Here is a 24,805-nt window from a genome sequence, read left to right on the forward strand (position 1 = left end):
AATCAAGATATCTTTCTTAGTAGTAGGCAGAGACCAAAAACAGAGATAAAAGGAGATTGAATATTAGACCTACATTCATCTAGAGGCCAGAAACAGCCCCCTACCTAACATTTCTCGCACTCACAGAGACAAAGACGCACACACACCTCTAACAAATATACAGAAACACACAGTGCTGACAGAAACAGCTTTATTAAAGCCAGACAGAAAAAAAGACAAAGCAGCTGTATGATGTACACATTCATTCAGACACACGCGCAAACACAAGACGGACGCACACCCAGGTGGGCAGCAGTGCAAGCTGAAGGTCCTGAGAGAGAAGACGAACAGATTGTGTACTAGATGTAACCAGTCCTCTCTGACAAACTGAGCGAACAGTGTGTCAAAGCTGGAATTCTAACAGAGGCAGAGTGCTGAGTGTGTGTCAGGATGTTTTTTTAGTGTTCTATGCATTATGATCGCTCTAGGAAGTTATCCGTGATAACTCATAACAAAAAGTTTCACCAATAAAATATATGGATTTTCTTTTTTTGATTACGATCATTTTCAACAGGACACTATTTCTGTTTTTAGTTCTGTTTCTTTTCACACCGTGGCACTGATCAACCACTCCATTAAAGTAACCAAATCAGTCAAACCTAGTGGTCAGTTATGAGAACAGAATTACATTTATTTATTTTTTTTAAGTCAAAGATTCAATCTGTGAACCAAAATTTGTTGCAATTTCAACAAATCACTCCCGCTCCGACTTGATGCCTCTGGCCACCCACTCATAACAATTAACAGGCCCTTTTTTTGCATACAGCAATGAATATTAAAAAGCAATTAAAAAGCTATACTTAAATAAATATGGTGCTGAATAGTTGAACTAAACATGTTTGTGTTTATTTTGTTATTTAACCAAGCAGCCCTGCTGGGGAATAATACATAATCAACTTTGACAAAATACATTTTGTCATCTCCTGTTAAAGTGAAAACACAGAGCAAGGTAAAAAAAATGTCAATCATGATCTTGTATCAGGCAGCAATGCATTCAAGCATAGCCTCATCTTGCCTTTCCTCTTTATTAAATATACTGTTAGCCCTGGTTTGACCAGTGCCAGCTGGAGACGTCCTCCAAGGATGTGGAGTTAAAATTGGGCAAACTGCGAAACCATTCACACAAACTTACCAAGAGAAGTAAAATCACCATAAACCATCTTTATTCCAATTCTTTATGAGATACTATCCCCAAACTCCACTGGGATGTGCTCCCATAGCAAACAGGCAGCTGGTTTCCACACTGGCTGTTGCACGACTTTAACGGGGCTGCAGGAGGCAACTGAAAATTCACCCCATGGTGGCAAACGGAGCTGAATGAGGAAACACTAGGGGCTAGCTGATGATACGGCTAATTGACTGCAAGGAAGGGAACTCTTCGCTGTCCCTGATGTGCAGGGTCTTGTGGGAGTTGAAGTCTTTGGGGGCCAGTACCTGTCTGCAAATGGGGCACACCTGACAGTCCAGCTCGGCTGCGGTGTTAGCCGCTGTGGTCGGCGTCTGCCAGGCATTCTTCTTGTTCTTGTTTTTCTTTCCTCCTCCAGTGCCTGACTGCTTCTCCAATGCCTTGCAGTCTCCATGGGCAGTCAGGAGCTCCTGCTGCTTGCTGGTGTCCGGCAAGAGCACCAGCAGCTCGTTGAAGATGCGGTTGAAGTTGTCTCCGAGCAGGTCCTTACAGCTGTGGTGGTACTGGGCTGCTGATATCACACTCTGGGAACAAAGAGGAAGCCATCAAGCTATCAACACAGAACTGTACTATAATATTATCTTTTTGTCTCCACATCAATTGCATATTGGTAAGTTGCTTGTACTTGAAAGTTTAGTGAACACAGAATCAATTTGTTGTTATAATAATTTATGTATGTTCCAAAAAGTACACAATCAGGAGTAAAATGTATGATAAACGATGGGAACACATATTTCTAAAGATAATTTTTTCCATTAAGTGCCGAGTACCTGTCTGAACTGTGCAGAGTAGTTCTTGAACTCATTGAACTTTGACTCATCGTTGTGAAGGTACTTTCTAATGGACTGGATCAGCTCCAAGTTCCTCTGGTGGAAGTCGTCCGGTACCAGGTAACCACTGCTCGACACCTTAGGGGGGCTGGAAAAAATTTCCCCCCAAAAAAAAAGAAAAATGCATTACACTACTAAGTACCTGACAAGGCCATCATGAATAAATCAAAAGGAGATCATGTATAAAAAAAAAGGGAGATCATCTCACAGGTTGACTGCAGAAGGAGGAGGCTCCAACACATTGCTGTTGAGGGGGATCCCGGTGAATCCTGGGGGAGGTTTGGGGGCTGAGATTCCCAGGCCAGGTGGAGGAGGGGGCAGAGCAGAGGACTGGGCGGGGGCAGAGGCTTTCAGTGGGAAGGAGCTCTTGAAGCCTGAAATATAGACAGCGCAGAGCTGAAATGCAACCAAAAATCTGACCTATGAGCAAAGTAGTTGTGGATTGATTTTCTTTCAATCAACGGATCGATTATTTAATCTAGGAGATCCTTTGAGACAGCCATCGATACAGCTGACAGTGACATTCAAACAGCTGTTGATTCAGCAAATACAGACCTCTATAAGCCTACATATTGACCAAACAATATATTTCAAAACTGCCACACAAATGAGAAGGGAAATTAGCAATCAAGACTTCGATCTGCTTTGGAAATTCTTATTGACTTTGTATTTTTAAAAGATAATTTGGCGCATTTCCAATTCACTTCCAGAAAGCCAGTCTGATTAGTCTTTTTTAAAGAGACTGCACCTAGCAACCATTAAAGCAGGTACACAGTCAGCTCCCAATAACAGTAACTGTCGAGACCAATTGCAACATACACTCAATGTTACTCTGAGATGAACAGCAAACACATATGAAAGATGTGATTTGTGATCAACAGTGAAAAAAAATAAAAATAGCGCTGCACCGACAAGTAGTTGATCAAAATAAAATTCTTTGCCTACTATTTTGATAATCAGATGATGATAGTAAAGAGTGAGTCTTTAATTGTTTTGTCTGTTGGGACAAAAGAAGCCACCAGAAGACTTCATGTTGGGCTCTGACAAAATGTGATGAGCATTTTTTAAAATTTTTGGGATAGTTTATTGACCAAATGTTTACCTGGTGGTGGGTTCTTGGTCATGAGCGCAGGGAACTCTTCTTCCTGTTCAAGAGGGGGGTCTGTGTTGGGATGAGGGGCTACTGTGGCTGCCTTCTTAATGACAGGTGGTGACTCCTCAGGGTGGCCATTCGCCAATACACTCATTGCTGCCGACGTCACACCACCAGAAACGGGTTTGCTCCGAGTTTTCTCAGGGACGTTCTCCTTCTGTGCTGCCGTTTCCACTGAGACTGCACTCACACTTTGCGTCATCCCCGACGCTGAAGACACAGATGTAGAGGGAGCAGCTATGTTCTTCTGCTGTTTTTTCTTCTTGCTGGCCTTAGAGGTAGGAGGATCAGGGTTGGGGGTCAGGTTTGGAGGGTTGGGGGTCACAGGAGGGGGTTTGCTGTTGCCTCCTTTAACGGTGAGCAGTGAGGAGATGTCCAACATGGTTGGCACTGAGCGGAACTCCTGCTGCGTCAGTCCTCCACTCTCATCATCAGAAGAAGGAGGAGACCGGGTTAATGTTGCTTTCCCATTCTCCCCTACTTTCTTCTTCCTACGTGAGGATGAAGATGATGTGGAGGAGAGGGGCTGAGGGCCAGAGGGTGCAGATGAGAGTGGAGGAGGAGGTCGGGAGGAGGAAGGGGGTTGCGTGGCAGGTTTAGCTACAGTTGCATGGCTGGACCAGGCAGAGTTGCTGCGAGCTGCGGCTTTGAAGGGCCGTATTTTGGACACAAGAGCGGGGAAATCCTCGTCATGGAAAGAGGAACTCTTCTTAGGTTGGGCAGAGTAAGCCGGGGTCATAGGGGATGAGACAGCGACAGCTGAGAGGCTGGGGAAGTCGTCCTCCTTTAAAGCTGCGCGGGCTGCTGTTACCACAGGAGGAGCTGGCTTTACACTGGAGAGAAACAAAACAACAGAAGTATAAATTACACATTTCAGCACAACGTGGTGCATGAAAGGATTTCAGTCTGTAGCGTGTGAAAAAAGTTACATGGATGTAGCAGCTGTGGCCCCTAAAGCTGGAAAGTCATCTTCTTCTGGACTGCTCTTCATTGTTCTTACTGTGAAAAGCAAAAGACAAGAAGTATATGTGAGCACAGTGAGAGAGTTCCTGCTTGTGAATACTTCAACCTACAACTACTTAGCCATTACAGCTGAATAACTGACATGCAAACTAATATTCAGAATCTGATACTGGTCATGTAATTGTCTCTAATGTCTCTAATTTAAACCCTATTTCAAGTATAGCTTTCTTTTTCACCAGGAGGTTTGCTTGTTGGTTTGATTTGTCCGGTCCTGTGTCTGGGCTCTTCTGGTTCTGTTCTCTCCATTCTCTCCGTCCTTTCCGTCCTCTCCATCCTTTCCATCCTTTCCATCCTCTCCATCCTTTCCATCCTCTCCATCCTCTCCTCGCGGCAGTGTTTGGGAGCGTTCCTCTCCTGCGCTGCTGCCCTCTCCTCCTGTCTATGCATCGCCAACGATGCCCTCATAGCAGCTGCCACCTCTCTGTCCTCTTCCTCACTGCGTGGACAAAGCACAGATGCACTCAAAAAGCAAGAAGAAAAACAAATACATGGCATAAATGCACCATGACTGAGAACATATTGTGTGGTTAAGCCTTTGCGGACTGCCAGGTGTTACACATCCATGCAGAAATTGCAGAGGAAGGAATGTCACACATCTACACACACAGTCAGTACGTTTACATGCACATCTTAGTGAGATTACAGCCATAGTTTGACTATGTTACTCAATCAGACAACTGCAATTGTCTGAGTATACATGCCTATGAGAAAATCGAATTATTGGCCGAAGCATGTCATACCCCGGTACAATAGGTGGCACTGTACCCATTTCAACTAGTGGTAACAGAGCCACCTCCAGCTGACCTCTTTACGTCACCAGCAACAACAAACTGCCTCGGCATTCGAGAAAGATGGCGTACGAAGAGCAAGACGAAGCTACATCTTTGTACATTTCGTATATGGTGTACATGATAATTACACAAACTAGATGCACAATGGCGCTCTTGCTTGCGGTTATTTCAGAGGAAAGACTCTACCACCGCTATCCTTCTACTTCTGGCTCAAGGCCACGGGAAAAAAATCGAGCCTCCGCAGAATGCCAAATCTGAATCCAATCTGATAGAACGTATACATGCACGAGTAATGCGACTATCAATCGAATAATCTAGGTGTTTTAATCCGACTATGAGAAATCCGATCCGGTCTGATTTTAGTCAGACTAAGGTATATACATGCATCTTAAAAATCCAAACATAGTCAGACTCACCCAATAATTCTGTTTTCTCGAGTGTCATGTAAACGCACTGACTGGCAGTAAAAGGTTATGAGACACTCAGTTGTGACAAATTCATGCAGCCATTCATTAAATATTTCCCATTCTCACTCATCAACAATTGCTCTGGATGCTCAGCAGTCCGGTTACCAGGGTCATGATAGCGTCCACATCTTTGTGTATCTTGCAGAGTTCATGCTAGTTGTTGGTGCTACAATCCAATCAACTTATTTAGACTCACCGGGAGTACCTCCAGCTCTTCTGTCCCCCCTGAGGCCTTCCTCCTCTGCCTCCTCCTCGATTGTGACGCTGCTCCTCATAGTCGTCACCTGTCAAGATACCTAAGCGACACATGCACATATTTTATTCCCATTCACAATGTTCAAACTTCAGTTATATCAACAATATTCTTCTCAACACTCAAAACACACAACAATAATCATCTCACCAACCTTCATTTCTTCTTTGTTGTCGCGGAGCGTAGTTAAACTGTAGGTCGATGTGGCGGTTCTGCCGGGCCTCAGCCCGGTTCTTGCTGTGTGCTGCAGCCTTGTGGGCCTTGTAGTCGATCTCAGTGCGGAATGCATGGGTGAACTGTTCTGTGGCACAGCGGCCTTCCTCACACAGATAGTGGCTCTCTCTGAAGTGCTCGCTCAGGTACTGATAATCACTGTTGATAGCAAAGTTAAAAATAGCAATACAAAAAAATGTTTGATTATACACCAAAAAAAGTAAAACATTTTTAAAGCAAATTACAAAAAAAAAACAACTAAATGACCATGTGAGGCTTCTGTGCACATTTGAACTTGTTAAACACACCTGTAGTATTCCTGAGAACCGTCAGCATCACAGAAATGGCAGAAGTAGTGGTCCCTGCGCAAGTGTTTAAGCAGCTCGTCGTTATCGAGGTATCGGTCATCACAGAACTTGCAGAGCGGGTGTCCTCTGTGGCTTGTGTCATCTGGGTCTCCATGCGCTCGGTGGCGTGCCAGTTCCTTTCGGTTGTACCACTTGCGCTCATAGGAAAAGATCTGGTGGGAAAGGTGAAGTTTAAAGAACACGTCTCTGACAGCACTGTGATCTTGATCTTGTGTAATTTTTTGGGGGGCACTCTTCAGCCAGCTTGCACACACAATATTCGTAATACTTCAAGAGAGAAATGAGCATCATAAACAAATATCTTAGATACTAGTTGAACTAGCCCTCAAAATGTTCCAATAACCAGTTTCCAGTATTCTTTATAATCAAGTGCTCCTGTGTTTAGATGACCTAGATAGTCTTTCAGTCTAACGGGGCAAAACAAGATCCTTCACTAAATACACACTGCAAAGAAAATCATTTATAGCGGCAAAAAAACTTGTGCTGAGAATTAGACGGACCAATATTTATACTGATATATTCAAAGTAATTCTGACATTTTTAAATAACATTCTTTCCCGGTGTTGCTGATACTCAATTCACATTGTAATTATAAGTCAAATACCAACAATAGGGATAATTCTTTGGTGACCTCAGGTGGTGGAAAAAATAAACTGCATAACATGACCATAAGTACATCACAGTATTTTCAACATTTACAACATTAGAACAATTATTTCTTATATTTGTCAACGACTGGCTTGCCCCTGGACCAGCTGGTTAGGTATGAGCATACCTTGAGATGCTTTGTGCAAAGCTTGCAACAGAAGAGCTCGTGTTGCTTCCTCATGTGATACTCCAGCTCCTCAAACTTGGAGAAGACCTTAGGCTCTGAACAGCGGAGGCACTCTGGCATCAGCAGGCGCCTGATAAGACACACAGGAAATTCAGTTAGAGTGGACAACCAAAATAAACGAGCTCTTGGTTACATGGATAAATTGCTTCTTTCATTGTATGCAATTGACTTTATTACCATTAGTGATAAAAGATATACATTAATGGTCATTTCCGTATAGTTACCAGTAAGGTTCAGATAAATGCTCTGTTTTGTTGAAGGAAATGATCCTACAAGTGACAACACAATGTCTACTCCCTGCATCTGTGCCCATTTGCTATATATTTGCACAAACAATACCCACAGAAGAAGTATCAAAACTGGCATGTATACATTGCCTGTTAACATCATTGTCAGAGATTTGGTCTGGTAGAGTGTTTTCTCTACCAGAGGCTATGGGTGACACAGTCATAAAGAAAGGGAGTGGAGCAGAGAAGTACCTGTACTCTGCATAGATCTTCTCGTTACTGAAATAGATATCGTGCTTCTTCTCACAGGGGAACTGCTGGTAGGGCAGACAGGAGAAGGCCTCCAGTTTTTTTACGAACACCACCTGAGAACAACAAGACAGTCAGAATGGAAGAGGTGCTGATTGTTTTATGCCACACACACACACACACAAAAAGGTTAATATTATGAGGCAGGTTTTTGGTATTTTCAAGAGTTTGGTCTAAATGATCTTCTATAGGAGGTAGGAATGCTGCTGCTGACATACAGTCACCACTGCTCTCACATGGATCTTATGTAATATGGTGGGACACCTCTACCATATGAAACCCCCTCAGTAGATAAGGTTATACATACATACAGTATATGTGAATTAAGCAGTTCAAAGCATTGTGTTAATAACATCTAGCTGTAATATTAGCTGACAATGAACTTACTTTAAAGGGGAACGCTGGGCCATTATTGGAATCACACTGGCCAGCTGAGCTGTGCAGTCCATAGCTAACTAGCTACCTGTGCTACCTGTTATGCTCGATCTCCACAAGGCAGGATTGACTGACAGACATTTAAATAAACATACATCTGAGTGATACCAACTTGGAAGCCAACGTCACAGACCCCCCGATGGACCACTCCAACGTGCTCACGCTGGTTAGTTTGAGAGGTGACAGCTGACATGCTCAGCTTATAATGCACCGACAATTTACTGTAAGACAAATTCATTGTCACATTGAGTAAAATTAATGAGCTATGCTGCACTAGCACAGTGCTCACTGCCCATTTGCGGAAGTAAAACTCAACCTGACTTCAGAGGAGCTAACTAGCTAGCTTATATTGACAGACTTGCTAATGGCGTGAGCCACCTCACGAGACAAAAGTAGTTGCTAGACATCGTTGCTAGGCACTGTCGTATTCACCGGCAGTGCTTTTCATTCATTATGAACCCAGCTAAGAGTTTATCATACAGATATCTGCTGTCTTATCAACAATAACGCCCCCCCAGAACGATGTGGCCTAGTTAGCACCACCAGGCGCCATCCCCGGGCCACAGTAGCGGAGGAAGGCCCACCTTGTCGAGCTCCTCGCGGCAGACGGCGCAGTACTTCTGGTCGCACAGCACCCTCATTTTGGTAGAGCAGCGGTAACAAACCGGGTGGTCACATTTTCCCAAGGCGAAGATATCGACCTCCTGGCAGCACAGGACACAGTGCTTCTCCGTTTCTTTTGAGGTTGCTGAATCCATTGCGGCGAAAAGGCACAAATTAACTTCAATAGTATTTGTTATGAGGGCGAGCCAGCCACACAGCCGCTGAAGTGCTTACGTAATTCTGAAAGTCTGAGCTACAGCCGCGTCACGTAACCGTCGGACCTCTGATCTGTATGCTGTGCGGATGGACAGCGCACCTTCCGGTTGTGGGGATTTCACTTATCACACATGTGTCTGTCAGCGCAGGCAATCATGACGGTTCCACGTGTGTCCCATGGTGTGTGTCCCGCACCAGTCTGAGCTGATGCAGATAAGAGCTGCTGCACTTTGAGGCACATGTTAATATTTCCCAAAGCTTTTTAAATATACATTGTATGGTGTTAGTTGCAATCATATGGAGATCAAGAGAGGGTAATAATTTAATTATTCCAAAAAGATCTATATATAAAGTGTCAGCGCTCTGGATTTTTATCTGTGGCATTCTCATAAATACATAGACCAAACGTAGAGGGAGAAATAACATTTTTAGACATTTGCTGATGAAAAGATCATAATGTAAATAAAGAGCAAGCTCAGGCTCATCAAGAAACATTTCATTTGGTTTCATTTCTGTTCAAATGAAACTCAATGCATGTTTCAATAATGCTTCTTTTGTTTTCAATTCAGAGCCTGGGATGTGTTGAGACCAGTAAATAACAGAGTGAAACTTTCATAGACTGAGGGTCAGCTGTTTCAACAGGAAGGAAAAAGGTTTTCCTTGTACAGCTCTCTACGGTGGATCATCTCTGACTGTCCTCAGTCTGGATCTGCACTAAGGCAGTGTTTATTGCTAAATTCTGATTTCTACAACCTGGAAATTACGTGCTAATGTTGGGCCCTTAGTGACATGAGTAATATAGAAAAAATAAAAAAAATCTAGTCACTGAAAACAAAATCATCCATTTAATCATTTTATCAAGACATCAGGAGAAAATCAGTAGGTATCAGTTAATTCGCTAGCAACTATTTAAATGAATAAAACAGCTGCACAAAACTGTCTTATGCCGTGTTCCGACGAAACACAAAGCACATTTTTCATGTTACTAGATTACATACAAAGTCATATAAGAGATATAACGTGATGAGACGCGAATTGAAGCGATGCCGTGACAAATCGCGCCAAGACAGCACTGGCGTGAGTTGAAAACACTGAACTGAAGCGAAATTTCCACGCTTCGCTATATCGCAAAGGCCTATCACCGTTGGCATTCAAACTGACATCATGACGTTAACATTGCTGATGTCCAGATGTACATGAACAACAATGGGGGAGAGGATAACAATCACCAATCGTGGCCATTTGTATCTGCTTGTACCAAGAGAGGCCAAAATAATGAGCTGCCATGAAGGGAAGTGAGTGAGAAAGTCAGACAACCTTGTACATTTTGGAAATACGTCTCAGCACCGGACAGCATAGCTCTCCATCTCAATTCAGGGAACTAGCATTTTAGAAGACTGGACCTGACAAAGCATGAAATCAGGCTTTTTACAAGACAGCATTTTAATGTTATTTCAGCATCATATGCGAGTAGATGCGATTACAAATGTATAACCCTGTCATCAAACTTGCGCAAGCAAGGCAACGCAAATATTTTCTTTGTGTTTCGTCTTAACGCGGCATTAAAGAAGGTGAAAGGTGATTTCCAGAAAATTGATGTCCTCTTGCAAGCAGTGATTATTACAGTCAATCAGTGATCAAGTGTCCATGGTTGAGGTGTCTTGCTAGCTAGCGTTTCTTGTAGTGGTCGCTGCTCAGTCCCATGACTCTGAAGGTGCAGCTGGCAATCTTCTCATAGAGAAGGAACATGAGAGCAGCAGTCAGCACCGTCTGCAGCAGCTTGGCCTCCAGGCCTTTAAACAGACCCAACATGCCGTTCTTCCTGTGGAGGGAAACAAGGGTCACAACATTACAGCTATGTTAAATGTGAATATGTAAAAAGTAAAAGTCTTTGATAATATTTTTTCAGGTTTATCATGATGTGTCCACCTGCACATTTAAAGGAGAACTTCGGTCGATTTAAACATGCAGCTTCATTGCTCAAGCTACCCTTGACTTGCCAGTACCGAAGACGCGAACACATTTGGTCCAACCATTACAGAGCTCCGTGAACGGAGATTTAAGGTTTACAGCTAACAGCATGGGGTCAGAACTTTACACTGTGTTTTAAGCGTCTTAACATGCTCCACATCTCACACCAAAAGTTATGCAACATCAGCAGACACCTTACAACACAGCACTGTAACGTGTATGACTCAAAATGAATTAAAAAAAGTAGTTAAAACAGTGTGTTTGTGCAAGGAGCTACATATCGGTTTGTTGACATCCGCGTGTCGCGGTAGCTAGACCAAACTAGCATATCCGTCGAGCGTGCACTCAACAGGCTTAACAGGCTATTGTAAGGCTCATGGCTCATGACAGGCTGTAACATGGACATGTACATTATGAACAGAAACACGAAAATGCTGGAATATGTTTCCGTCTCCGCCAGTGAGGGAATAAGCGCACGCTCAACGGATTGACTAGTTTGGTCTAGCTACCGGAACACGCCGATGTCAACAAACCGATATGTAGCTCCTTGCACAAACACACTGTTTTAACTACTTTTTTATTCATTTTGAGTCATACACGCTACAGTGCTGTGTTGTAAGGTGTCTGCTGATGTTGCATAACTTTTGGTGTGCGATGTGGAGCATGTTAAGACGCTTAGAACACAGTGTAAAGTTCTGACCCCATGCTGTTAGCTGTAAACGCTAAATCTCCGTTCACGGAGCTCTGTAATGGTTGGACCAAATGTGTTCGCGTCTTCGGTACTGGCAAGTCAAGGGTAGCTTGAGCAATGAAGCTGCATGTTTAAATCGACCGAAGTTCTCCTTTAATGCACATTACAGTGTGAACCAAATCTATGAGTTGTCCAGACCTGTTGTGCGACTCATGTTTAGATAGTCTGACTGACTGACTGACTTTCTCCACAGGGGAAATAAAATATTAATTTGGCCTGAAATCATCACACCTTATTCTGATTGAATCTGAAGCCTAAATATGACAATGAAATGTACCAGAATAAACACATTTGTCATGGACCACTCAGCCTTTGCAAGGCGTTTCTTTAGCACCCAACTCTATATAAAATCATTCCTTCTTTAGTTCATTCACAGTATAGCACTGCTCTGATTGTTGGCAACTATATTATAAACATTTTCTTCAATTGTTTCAGCTCTCGTAAAATAATTTTAAATTGTTATCTTTTGGTTTCTGCTGAAGCTTTGCAGTGTGTCATCTTTTATCTAATCTCATCCATTTCTTTTGATGAGCTCGATATTTAGCCATTTAGAGGCGTTGATTATGATGCTCAGATCTCATGAATGTGCACATATTCATGAACAGGTGGCATTAAGTAACTTAAGTCATTTTGGAACACTCGTACGTGCAAACCTTGCAGGGATAACGATTTAGGATATGGATATGTGAAAAATGTAATGGAGATGTGCTCCCTCGTTCCTCAGAGCAAGAATAAGTCATGCTGACAGAACACGCTCTAGGTCACTGCACGTGTCGTTTTAAATTATGAAAAGAACTGTTAGAAACCTGATCTGAGTGGCGAAACCGAGATATACCAGCTATGAATGACTGAAATGAAAGGTGGGATTTGTTCGCTGTCATCCAGATTACCTAAAACCAAGCCGACTCTAATCTGGATATACTGAACAAACTGCACGTCAAAACTCACCATTCCTTATCTATTACAAAATTAGAATTGCAATCTTAGTTTAAATCTGTGTGTGTGTGTGTGTGTGTGTGTTTGCTTGCACCCACCTCGCCCTGTTGACCAACAGACACTTGATAGTCCTCAGGCTGGACAGAAGTTTTGACTTGTCCTTTGACTCGTTGAACTGACCGAACTGTAGTAATTGTAAAACAAAGAGCAAATACAATGCTCTTGAAAGAGTAGAATTTTTAAATACTTACTTAATATAAATAAGACATATACATTTCTACACAAAATATCAACCAACCACATGGCTCTCATGTTACATGTGGAAACAAAGACCCACAGGCACAGACATACAAAACTCACCCTAAGAATGGACTGTATTGTCTGCAGCGGGTATGTAACAGTGGTGGCAACAGCTTTAGCAACTGCGCCAATGATGAAGACCTCGACAGCCGACAGCTTGGGGGATAAAAGACAAACACATTTTCAGATTATTAGTGGAACAGTGGCCACCTCTGAGGAGTATGGTTGTCTGGAAGATATAAAAGGGTCAAATGTCCACACTAACTGCTTATGGGAATCTGTGACACGCTATCAGATTACCCTGAACTAATATATTTATCCACAATTGCTAAAAAAATAAAGTCAAAATATGTTTTATAGGTATCGAATTGGGCACACATCCAGCATGACTTTCTGCCTCTCTCACTCTCTTTAAGCCACACAAAGACCATGTGAACAGATTTACTGAGTGTCTACTCATCCAGATGATGGGATGACCTGACGTAGCTTCCATAGCTGTGATTTTTCAAGCTTTAGTGCAAGAATCTAGAAGTATCTTTCATTCATTTTATTCCCAGGATGTGGCAGTATTATTACCTGCTTTTAAGATGATTTCAATTATTTCAATGCCTGAAAAAATAAAGTACATGAAGAAAAACTCAATCTATTCCTCTGTGAATGCAGTCACTTAGAGCTGAGTAGCCAATCAGGATAGTAGACAAGAAGTTTAACATATTTTGGCCTTTAGATTTTGTTTTTATTTTATGTTTATGTTTTATGTTCTTTGTAGATTTTAGTTTTCACTCTGAAATATCGACATTGGCATAAGCGTAACAAAAACCAAAAAACTCAAAAATGCACTCAAAAATATCTGCTCTGGCAGAGGCTGAAATGATAGTGAACATCAGCAACAATGTCACAATAAGAGAATAATGAATAATGAAAACATAATATTGTCATTTTCAATCAACTGTGTTCTTTATAAATCCTATTACCCAGAATTCTCTGCTCTTAAATACTGCTCTATTTCGACTTCTTTCCTTAAGATGTTTGTTTTCTCCTGGTCCCTCCCTCATGTCTCTCGACCTTCACTCACCTCCCGGGGAACTCCTCTCCTCAGCTGCCTCTTCAGGCCTTCATAAATCATGAACTGGATGGCGGGGTTCAGCACCAGCAGCAGGGACGGGAAGGTGCCGTTCCACAGTGCTCCGACGCCCTCATCGCGGATGATCTGAACAAATGCATCTGCAAAAAACAAAAGAGGAAAATATAAATGATTGAACTCAGCTTATAGACTCACTTAAAATAACATAAAAGCATGATCACATAATGACCATTTACCCTGAATGCCAGAGTAGTTGGTGGGACGTATGTCTGAGCTGCGAAACTTGGAACCTTGCAGCTTCAGCCTGGTGTTGACGACCCACAGAGGAGTGGTAACCAGTACGTTTATAACACCTGGAGACAAGAAGGCAGATTAAACTCAAGCCAACAACCAAAGCAAACAATCGCTGTGGTTAAGCTTCAACATTTGCAAATCTTGTAGCATTGTTTCATCACTCTATCTATGCACTGAATACATTAGCTGGTCTGTGGAGACACATTTAAAAGTTTTGTTGGAAATGGACAAGAAAAGTTCATGTTCGAGGTTGACCTGCTCTGTCATAAAGAAATGAAATTAGATGTCCTGAGTCACTTAGACAACACTTTATGATCTGAGTTCATGAGGCTTACCTGCAGCGATGCCTACGATTAAGTCAGTGCTGGGTGACGACTGCTTTCCCTTCAGCCAGCTAGCCTTGAGGCTGTGGAAGCAGTAGAAGTAGACAAAGTTGGAGCAGCATAAGCTGCAGATGACCGGGAACCAACCTCTGTATGGAGAAAGTCTGCAAAGAGGGGACAGTAGACACAGGAACACATTAGAGCACTCTGCACCTGCTGTACTGTAGTGGGCATGATGTGCAAATAATGGGAGAGTTAACATTAAAGCCAAAATTTCAACTTTATTTCCCTCATTTGCTGTATTCAAAATAAGCATGGGTATACTGTGACAGTAGTGCATATACTGTGCTTATGTAGACATAGGATCTGTGTACATACCGACGAAACAAACACACAGAATCAACAATTGAAAGGCAAAACAAATCAAATGTTGGCTGATCACTCACAGTCCTTCCTCTTTGACAATTTCTGCCAGAATCGCCGGAGTTGACTTGGCCTTCCTATTTTCATCCACTGAGCACAAACAAAAAGACAACTTGTTTTGATTAAATACATTACATTGATTATTATCTGTAAACAAGACTGCGTCACTGGTATTTCTTACCTTGAAGTCTCAGTCTGGCAGTATCAAGGGGGAAGAACACTGTCATGGCAGCCACACTTCCCTAAAACAGTATTTACAGGAATGGAGGAGATCTTACACCAAACACGAAACACCATTAACAATTCTAACAACTACAGGGCGCATAATAGCACGGAGCACGTACTAAGACCGAATATACTGCTTTTTCTGAATGATCATAAAACACTAAATCCGGCAGGTTTGCCTAGTTGTATGTTAAACTAACTATTGCCGAATTGAAAGGTTGGTCAAAACATTTGAAGATGTACACATCTTGGTTTCTTTATTATGATACGTGGCGCCAACAGGTCACAAACATGAAAACACGCTACATTTTGAATGGAGTTCTGTGTGGAAGATTCACAGCGTATGAGCGCCAATCAAACAGTTGTAGCTGCTGTCACACTACACTTCATAACAGGAATGAATGGTGAAAGTAAGGCTAACTTACCACTGCTCCTGACACAGCATGAACCAAACTCTCGTACGAGAAAACCTCGGAGCTCATTTTGAATATACTTTGTGCTTCCAAACTTCTGTTCGACTAAAATATAACCATTAAGCGATTGGTTAAAGTCTGTAACTAAAGCAAAACAGCTGTCAAACCCTCACACTGGTGCTTGCTGTTTATCAGGGATCACTTCCTTGTGGATAACTCGCGGACGTTTTCTACGAAACACGGGTGCATCATGGGTAACGTAGTTCTCGTCATAGTACCCGTTATGATCAGCGCCATAGAGACAGTTAACTCTATCACTGGTTATGAGTAGTTTTGACCCAAGTCCTCTAAAACCTGGACGAAGTGCCTTAGTTCACATTCAAAATATTTTAAATTTTTGTCTCTTTTATCTTTAGGACTGTTTACAGGGTCAACCAAAGCAGAGATTTAAGGATACAATAATGCATGAATATTAATACTTTAACTTTCTATATTTAACTGGGTGTATTTGTGTGATTAATGAGGATTGTGCTCAAGCTGCTAAGCATTCTCCACAACAACTTTCCCCCTCTACAAACCTGTTTGGATGAACAGGAGCGCCGTCATCCATAGTGCATGTAACATAGATGCTTCCTGTACAACTTTGTTTTATACTAACCGTGTAATAAGCTACCAATGATAGATTATCACACTGTGATTACACTGGAAGTATTTTTCCTCACTATTACAACACCCGTTATATTAAGTATGTAGAAATCCTTGCACATACCCTGATTTTACTTTGAGATGTGCAGGAAAATTTTACTCTTTCATTAATAGACCTCTACTCTACTCTGTTTTTACAAATAACGTAGCACTATGAAGCTACTGTTGCTGCAACAGTTATGACTTAGAAAAGGAAGCTGAATCCTTGTTTTCTGTGATTTAACGTTTTATATTCTTAATGAATTCATTTGAGGACATATTATTTTACATTGACACAAAAGCTTTATTTATTGAACAGTCTGACATCAAAATGAAAATAAAATCATCTTATAGACACGGTTTAATTGCAAAGACACATACAGTGCATATTGTTATTTGCTTTTACACAGGGGTTCCATGTATGTTACAACCAGGTGGTGAAGTCATCAGACCATATATAGCATAGGCATACGACAAACACCGGCAACTTTATTTCTAAAACTCTTGAGAGTGGAATGTGTATTAGAAAAATCAACGGCAACTATCCAGGATCTCACTTATAAACATAAACTTGGAGCAAGGCACTTATCTCACAGCGACTGCAATAAAACTGCTCAGTAAGCACTGGTTATAGTTGGCAGCTACCAGTTGTACGGATTGTTTAAGAGAGCAGCAGCTTACATGCTCAACCAAGTCTTCTCTAACGTGTCAGTAAGTGGTTTATGAGTGAATTAGGATACTGGGTCACCTCCAGGTATGCCATTAAAATGCAGTTAAATGCAACGGTGGTCAGTGAGATGGAGCGTGCTCAATATGGCTTCCATAAATAAACAGTTAAAATAAATAAATACAAAATGTTTAATACATTAGTCTCCAGCCCATTCACTCAGCCAATCCTGACACGGCCTCCTCTGCTCCTCACTCTCCTCCACAGTCCTTCCCTTCCTCCTCTCTTCCTTCTTTCTCGCCCTCTCCCTCTCCTCCTCTTTGATCTTCCTGTCCTCCTCCGCCCTGTGCTCCAGCAGGGCGTCCACAGTGGCCGCAAGTGTCCGTAACGAGCGCTGAGGAAGCCACTTGGGATCCTCAGTGGGGAGAAAGGGGTCTCCAGCTGAGACGAGCAGGGGCTGAGGTTCCAGGGGAATCTGGAGGAGGTGGGCGTGCAGCATCATGCGGTAAGGGGTGTCATCCGCTCCCGAGCTGTAGGTGAAGTCCCCAACGATGGGGTGGCCGATCGCACTGCAGTGGACCCTCAACTGGTGGGTGCGGCCTGGGGAGGAAAAGATAGTAGTGAGTAGGGCTGGGTATCACAAGGTACCTCGCGATACGATACTATCACGATATTTTGCTCACGATAACGATAATATCACGATACAGCGATTCTGCGATAATCGATATATTGCAAGAAATTTAATCCTCGATACATCACGATATCTGTGTCACTGAAGAAATTCAGAATTTATTGACTGCACTGAATCCATTTCACAGGAATTACAAAACATTGTCAATCAATTTCACATGAATGACAGCCAAGTAAACAAAGAGTATATTGCACAGTGACTCTTCTTAACACACACTCTGACTACAGCTATCATTAAATATCTATATGTGTGGGTTTCAGAGCTACTTAAACCATTTTTTAAATTTGATTTGGTTGTATACCTATGTTTGAATAATGATAAAGCTGTCCTCCGAAGAGGGGTGGTGGTGGTGGGCCAATTATTATTATTTTTTTCATTTTTAAATATCGATATTTGGCACCAGTGTATCGATAACGTACCTCAAGACGAAATATCGCGATATATCGTAGTATCGATATTTTGGCACACCCCTAGTAGTGAGGGGCAAGAAACGGAGACAGACTCTTCACAGCTGTGGCAGAGCATTTTCATGAACCATACAAGTTATTTCAAGGTCAAGATAATCCTTCTCTAAAGTTCTTTCTCCAAAATATTTATCTTATCATATGGACAGAAAGATGCTTAATTTCTTATCAGTTTTCCCTTATGTGACAAGAAGCAAATGCAGTGTTGTTACCAGTGAGTGGCTGCAGCAGCACCTTGGTGACAGGGTCCCCATCATACAACCCATACTCCAACACCATCAGCTCAGTCTGGCAAGGCTTGGGGTTCTCACAACCTGGGGAGAGGAGGTTGTGGGAAGATAAACAGTCTTTAGATATCTTTCAGATAAACTCTACACAAACTTTAAATGTAGGCATGTCTCCCTCAGCCTAGCTGAGTTGAATGAGTAGGGGCGCAATGTATAAAAGTTCAGCAATGCCACGCATTCATAATCAAGTATTCAACAAGTTCAATAGTTCCCCTATTCTCACCTAAACCAAATGCCAAACCTAACCTTCAAAACAAGTCTAGTCTTTATCCTCAAACAGCACTTAAAAGCTGATGAAGTACACACAAACACACAGTTCAAGCCAGTACCTTCTGTTCCCTCAACACACATCATGTGTGTTTTTCCCTCTGAAGAGTTCTTGCCGATGGAGAAGTCCAAAGTTTGTTTCTCTTTTTCTACCCAGCCACGTACCTGTGAGGCAAAAAAACAGAATTTGTTTAATTTCCTTGCAGATCTTTGAATCGCGCCACATACACAGAGAGGTATGATAATACTTATGTAGTACGCATGTGTGTCACCGTGCTTATGTTACATACGAGGGCTAGGTACGCCTTGGTGACGGTGCGGTCCTTGAAGCAGCGGTACGCCCGGCCAGCTGCAGCCTTATTGAGGGCAACACAAAGTGCCCCACTTGTGGAGAAATCCAACTGATGACAGAACCTGTGGGTGAGAAGAACAGACGAGTGTTACACTTGGTGATGTGTGGGAGCTGATGTAGTTTATATTAGAGGGACTCTGACCTGAATCCATAGTAGGTGCTGGGGTCTGCCAGGTGAGGGAAGTGGTGACGAAGTTGTGCCTGCACGGTTTGTTTCTCGTACCACATCTTGCTGTCGATGCGGATGTCCCAGTGCTTGTCGACCACAATGTAGTCATCGCTCTGGTACAGCACATGCAGGCTCTCCAGGCTGGCAGGCTCGGTGGTCATCATGTGCGGCCTTTAACTGACACAAGTCACACAGGCCTGCAGAAACAAAGTGGATGTCTTAATATATCAGAGTCTTTAAGAGAAGTACTAGAATGTGAAACTGACTACAATATTCCACTCTGAAATGAAAAGGTACAAAGAAATGGAAACTCTCCAATAAAGCACAAGTACTTAAATCTGCACTTGAGTAACACAACTTGTCCTTTGTGCAGAAAAAAAAAAATCAGTTTTAATGCCATAGATTAAAAAAAACCGAATTGACCAAAACCAAAAATTGAATTGCTTTAAGAAATTAAAAGGGAGTCTAAAGGGTTCAACTTTAAGGTCCTTTCATTCATTCATATATTTTTTTTTTTAACCAGCAGCAAACCAGCATTTTCGAAAGACCCTAGAGCTTTAAGAGACACCTTCCCCGGCTATCGGTACTTTAAATAGACAGAAAAACGACTTTAGGGATAGACAGCAACAGCAGCAGCAGCACATTATAGACTGGTTAGCATGTTTGCTAGCTAGCTAACGTTACTGTATCTGTATTAACACCGTGAGATAACTAGCTATCAGGTCACCTCACACTACTGCCACTGCCTGGTTATTTAGCACTAATAACTAGCCAAGACTAATGTACGGTATATATTGTTGACATACCAAAAGTAAACGCACATCTATATTGGAAAGAGAGATGTAAACAAATCCACAAGTGCTGCAAAGGACATGCGCAGTCTGTTCTTTCTCTTCTTTGGTTGTTATGGTGGATAAAACGCCAATAAGAGAGTTGTACAGCGCCACCTACTGTCCTGGAATGTGTCACATTATGGAACATTATTATTATTTTTTGCACCCATCAGTGTTGAAGGTTTGAGCCAGTTCTTGATTGCACTCTATACAGTTATTTCAGTGATTCAGTAAACCTGCTCAGATATTCTACTGTACGTTGATCTATACATTGTGCTCATTCAAACTATTTTGTTTTAGTTTTACACAGATTACCACACCATGACCCACCTACCCACTTATTTCACTCATTTCCACTGCTTCCTCAAGTTTTTGCACTGCAGCTTACACATAACATTAATGGCACATTTACTGTATGCATATTGCATGTATTTGTACATATTCTATGTGTATACGTGTTTACTGTAACTTTATATCTTTATGTTCTGTTTTGTTGCCTATTTTATTGATTTGTGCCATTCTAACTGAAAGTAGTTGTTTATGCATCTTCTTTGTTTGTAGCTTGAAAGGCTTAGAACTTGCATTACATTGCCCAATCCTGTATTGTATAATGACAATAAAGCAAAGCCTTGAACCTCGAACCTTGCGTCTTGGTAATGGATCCCAGAGATAACTCGATAAAGCTCTTGTTTTGACCTCAAGCCTCTCTGGGGTCAGAATGTTTCTGTGAGTCACCTCTAGTTTGGTGCTTTTCTTCCCTTTTTTACCTCATGATCCCTTGAAATGAAGCAATGCCTGCCTGTGTGGGCAGATCAACCATAGAGGGATCATTCCTTCTCAGATTGATTGACTTGAATAAATGATAGAGGTTGTGAGTGGTATAACTTACCAATACAATTTTTCAAAAAAGAGAAAAGATTAGGTAGCGGTTGACTATATAGTAATACTCTATTATCCTTTAACTACCATGGGACTCCTCAGGCTCAGTTCTATTTAAAATGTGTTTTCCTCAAGTGTTCATTAGTCAGGTATTATAATAAAGTATAATAAAGTCATGCAGTCATTTCTGTTATTTTTCTGTCTCCTGAAATAAATAATACATCAAGCTATCTGATCTTTACACACTGACTCAACATAAATAACAACAAAAGACACATTTAATGTAACCCTTTACATGTACTTAAAATACTCAAAGTCACTGTTTAAGAATAAACATTTTATTACAGCAGATTTGTTTTTCCATGTTGTTGGAAGAAGAGCGTCACTACAGCATTACTATTGATGCTGACTCACTGGCATAGGCATACTGAGACAATGAACAAAGCAATCACTAATGTTATTAGTTCCTCCAGTGAATTTCCTGCTATGACAAACTGCAACTGTGAATGTGTTCATCTCAGCTTGATATCCCGTCCAATAAAGCAGATTACCGTAATTTCATTTTCTCTCCTGAGCCATTTACTAAAATCAATTTTAATGGGCACTTTTTTGGATTGGGGACAATACCACAGAGTCCATCATCTTGACACAGGGGATTGTGTTTATTGCATTTGTTTCATCTGTTTCTGCTCACCGTTCCAGGTCACACACCTATTTCTCTGTGACGTCCGTAATCTCTCACCTCAACCTCCCCTCGACATTTTTATCTGGCAGGGGTCACCGGCTCTGATGAAATACTCCATCCAGAGTTGCGAGCATGCTGAGACGATGTGATGTTGTGTTTTTCTGCCGTTGTTTTTCTGTATTTTGTCTAATGTTGCTGGGCTTTGCATCTCAGGGACACCAAGTCCTTATATTGGTACAGAAGGTAAGCATTGTTTTAACTGTGTTATCTTCAACAGTCCAGCCATCCTCAAACATTACGAATGCAGTGTTAGCTGCAGCAACAACTCAGCTACTTCTACAATATACTACTATACACACACAACTTTTTATCTTTTCGAACCACTCCTCCAGCAATCGTCCTTTGTGTTGTGGATCCGTATGTCCAGCTTGTTCCAAACACTAATCATTCCTCCACACTAATTAGCAGCTGCAACAGCATCATCGGCTGCAGGGATGCAGGAAGTTGGTCTCGGTGGTGCTGAGGTGTCAGTCTATGTAATGACATTCATGTTTTTTGTATTCATTTGAATGACCAAGATAACTTATAATTGGCCATTAGTTAGCTAATAATTAGCTAATTGTTATTATCCTTAACAAACAGCCACATCAACTACAGCCAAAAACAGCAAGGAGATGAAAAGGGAGAGAAAGTCCCCACTCCATTATAAAAATGATGATGGCAGCACCAAAGATGCATGTGAGTTTGTAGGCAGATCTGCCTGTTTGTCACTGTTAACAGAGACTCTGCAGTACAGTTCATACGCTTGACTGACAAACCACAGGACAGAAGACCAACTTCAGACTTCATGACCAAATAAAGTCTTATGTATCATATTCTCACACTTTCTCTGTCTGCTGAGAGTCTGTATCACCCTTTTTTATTATAAATTGATGTTTTCTTTAATGCCATCCCTCAGCACCCCTAGTTCCTGTGTCTATGATCTGCTGGATAAGTTTTCACTTTGTGAGTCTGTGTGTGTCATCATGATAAAATAAACATCTATTGTGGCCTGATGTAACAGAGAAGAAGATTTGAGTATTTTGCTAACTGTTTATATGTCTGTCTGTCTGTCCGTGGACAGGTTTTCTTCAACGTGATAGTATCACAACCGTGCAAGAAGCCGTCACAGACCTTTACAGGTGTGTAGCCAACTACAGAGAACTTATGTAAGGATGGTAGTAATCACTACTGAATACTCATGGGTCGGAAAGTGAACACGTTGAAGGGCAATCGGTCACGGCTTGTGTGATCCCATTGCAAGATGGTCTCCAGCTCTGTCATGACCTCTGCTTGGCTCAGAGTTAACAAATGATTGTTTGGAACATACTGTACTGAGACACGTTGGTTGAATAAAGTGCAGGCTCGTCCAGTAATCCCTGAACACAGCCAGGTATGAATGTGTTCTAAGAAGATCAAGAATCATTATATAATTGGCATTTCATAACCCAACACAGTCCGCCAATCTGCCAATCTGCCACTGCGTGCGTCTGTACGTGTGTGTGTGTGTGTGTGCGCGTGTGTGTGTAAATGAGACAGGTGCGACTACAGACTGAGATTCAAACACACACACACAAAGCGATGCATGTGGCACTAAGCAGTTTCAGTGGGAATCACAAACGTTTCATTCAGATGACGGAGGAGATGAAGAGAAGAGCCCTAAAACATTGAAGACACTCGTTATGATCTCTTTCAATCACAAGGCTCTTCTTTATTCCAAAACTGGATATCATTTTTGCTTTCTTATCTATTAAATCTCAACCACTAACTGGAAATATTACCAACTTCAAGATTACATCCTTGTGAAGAGACTAGAGGAAGGCTCTTTGAACGAAAACCCACCTGGATGTTATGTTTCATGTCTGGATTTTGCTGACTTCATGGAATCCAATGTGAATTTCTTCTTCATGGACATTATCCTTTATGCTCTCTGGATCTTTTGAGGAATTCAAAAGCTCGGTAGAGAACTGGAACCAGACTGATAAGGGGTGGCTGTAATACCAGCTGTGTCTCAAGGACTGCTATCATCTGATTCCTCCACAGGTGTAATTACACGGGCAGATATGGTGTTTTTTCCCATTTTGATCGTTAGTTGATGATTGAAGCTGAAGGTGTGACATAATAAACTCTGGACATCTTTTTTCCCTTACATGTATGTTTTTTTTAACTTTGTTACTTTTGGACACTTTTCTCTTTCACCTTGCCACGACACTAGTGTGAGCGAGTAGATACGTCACCATGCCGAAGTCATTTCTGCAGGCTCGCTGTGAGGAGCCGATAATGACATCAGACTGGGGCTTCTTTCTGCTGCTGGCCCTGCTGCTGCTGGCGCTGATCTATTTCTTTCTCTACCTGCCGGCTGAAGCTCAGCGAGCCCTGCTGGAGCAGGCACTCAGGAGCAACAACACAACCACGGCGGTGACTGAGGCCGGCAAGGAGGACTGGCTCACAGATGAATAGGACAGGTGGAGCTTTAAGCATGCAGAAAATGACAGCAGAACAGTGGCACAGTGGATTAACCTGGTCTGATGGAGGGTTTTCCTTTAGTCTGGGACAAAATGACAATGTGATGTAAACCGATTGAGTCACTGCATTTTCTAGTGCTCTTTATCAGTTACACGTGATGAATGCATCCAGATACAGTCTGTACAAGTAAAAAATGTAATAACATTGATTGGCAATTGTTGCTGATGATTGGCAATAGAGTTTGGGGAGATTAAAAGCTACTTGACACCCCTTGAAGGAGGTGCTAAACCATCACCTGCCTCATTGTAAAATGCTTTTTCAAAGATAAAAAACAACACTGGAACAAACACACTAACAGACTCTGCTAATAGTTGAATTTCCAGAAACACATCTTGGATGAGAAGATCGATTCCACGCTTAGTCTTTAGAGCTAAATCAGCTACAAGGAATATTATTTTTGTTGACAAAAGCAGTTCAAGAAAGACAGGTATTCTTTTTTTAAACACAGCTGTTTGCAGGATGCATTGCCATCAGTTAATGTTTGCGGGTGTATCAATAATAACTGTGATACGATGGCAGTGAAACAAAGCAGACTCTGTTTTAGTGCCGTTCAAAGACAGATTTGGTAACCGGGTAGTGCAGACAGGGATCCGA

The 24,805-nt window shown here is 41.9% G+C and overlaps 3 protein-coding genes across 3 annotated transcripts; all 3 read right to left on the reverse strand.

Moving 5' to 3' along the window:
• Nucleotides 1–176: 176 nt before the first annotated feature.
• Nucleotides 177–9,062, reverse strand: znf598 (zinc finger protein 598). The gene is made up of 12 exons (XM_030408926.1): nucleotides 8,714–9,062; nucleotides 7,638–7,750; nucleotides 7,099–7,228; nucleotides 6,264–6,475; nucleotides 5,897–6,114; nucleotides 5,686–5,785; nucleotides 4,408–4,667; nucleotides 4,138–4,207; nucleotides 3,158–4,041; nucleotides 2,264–2,429; nucleotides 1,996–2,143; nucleotides 177–1,749 (listed from the first exon to the last, which is right to left on the reverse strand). The coding sequence occupies exons 1-12, from the start codon at nucleotides 8,885–8,887 to the stop codon at nucleotides 1,375–1,377; spliced, it is 2,850 nt and encodes a 949-aa protein (XP_030264786.1). The 5' UTR covers nucleotides 8,888–9,062; the 3' UTR covers nucleotides 177–1,374.
• Nucleotides 9,063–9,767: 705 nt separating this feature from the next.
• On the reverse strand, nucleotides 9,768–15,904 carry slc25a17 (solute carrier family 25 member 17). Its single transcript, XM_030408927.1, has 9 exons — nucleotides 15,681–15,904; nucleotides 15,212–15,272; nucleotides 15,054–15,120; nucleotides 14,620–14,771; nucleotides 14,227–14,343; nucleotides 13,982–14,130; nucleotides 12,967–13,062; nucleotides 12,705–12,790; nucleotides 9,768–10,770 (listed from the first exon to the last, which is right to left on the reverse strand). Exons 1-9 carry the CDS (start codon nucleotides 15,735–15,737, stop codon nucleotides 10,617–10,619), a joined length of 939 nt encoding a protein of 312 aa, XP_030264787.1. The 5' UTR covers nucleotides 15,738–15,904; the 3' UTR covers nucleotides 9,768–10,616.
• Nucleotides 15,905–16,632: 728 nt separating this feature from the next.
• Nucleotides 16,633–20,180, reverse strand: rpusd1 (RNA pseudouridine synthase domain containing 1). Its single transcript, XM_030406495.1, has 6 exons — nucleotides 20,056–20,180; nucleotides 19,223–19,446; nucleotides 19,019–19,142; nucleotides 18,791–18,893; nucleotides 18,387–18,488; nucleotides 16,633–17,619 (listed from the first exon to the last, which is right to left on the reverse strand). Exons 2-6 carry the CDS (start codon nucleotides 19,411–19,413, stop codon nucleotides 17,219–17,221), a joined length of 921 nt encoding a protein of 306 aa, XP_030262355.1. The 5' UTR covers nucleotides 19,414–19,446; nucleotides 20,056–20,180; the 3' UTR covers nucleotides 16,633–17,218.
• Nucleotides 20,181–24,805: the final 4,625 nt, after the last annotated feature.

The sequence above is a fragment of the Sparus aurata genome, chromosome 23, assembly GCF_900880675.1.
Source record: "Sparus aurata chromosome 23, fSpaAur1.1, whole genome shotgun sequence".
Lineage (NCBI taxonomy): Eukaryota > Metazoa > Chordata > Actinopteri > Spariformes > Sparidae > Sparus > Sparus aurata.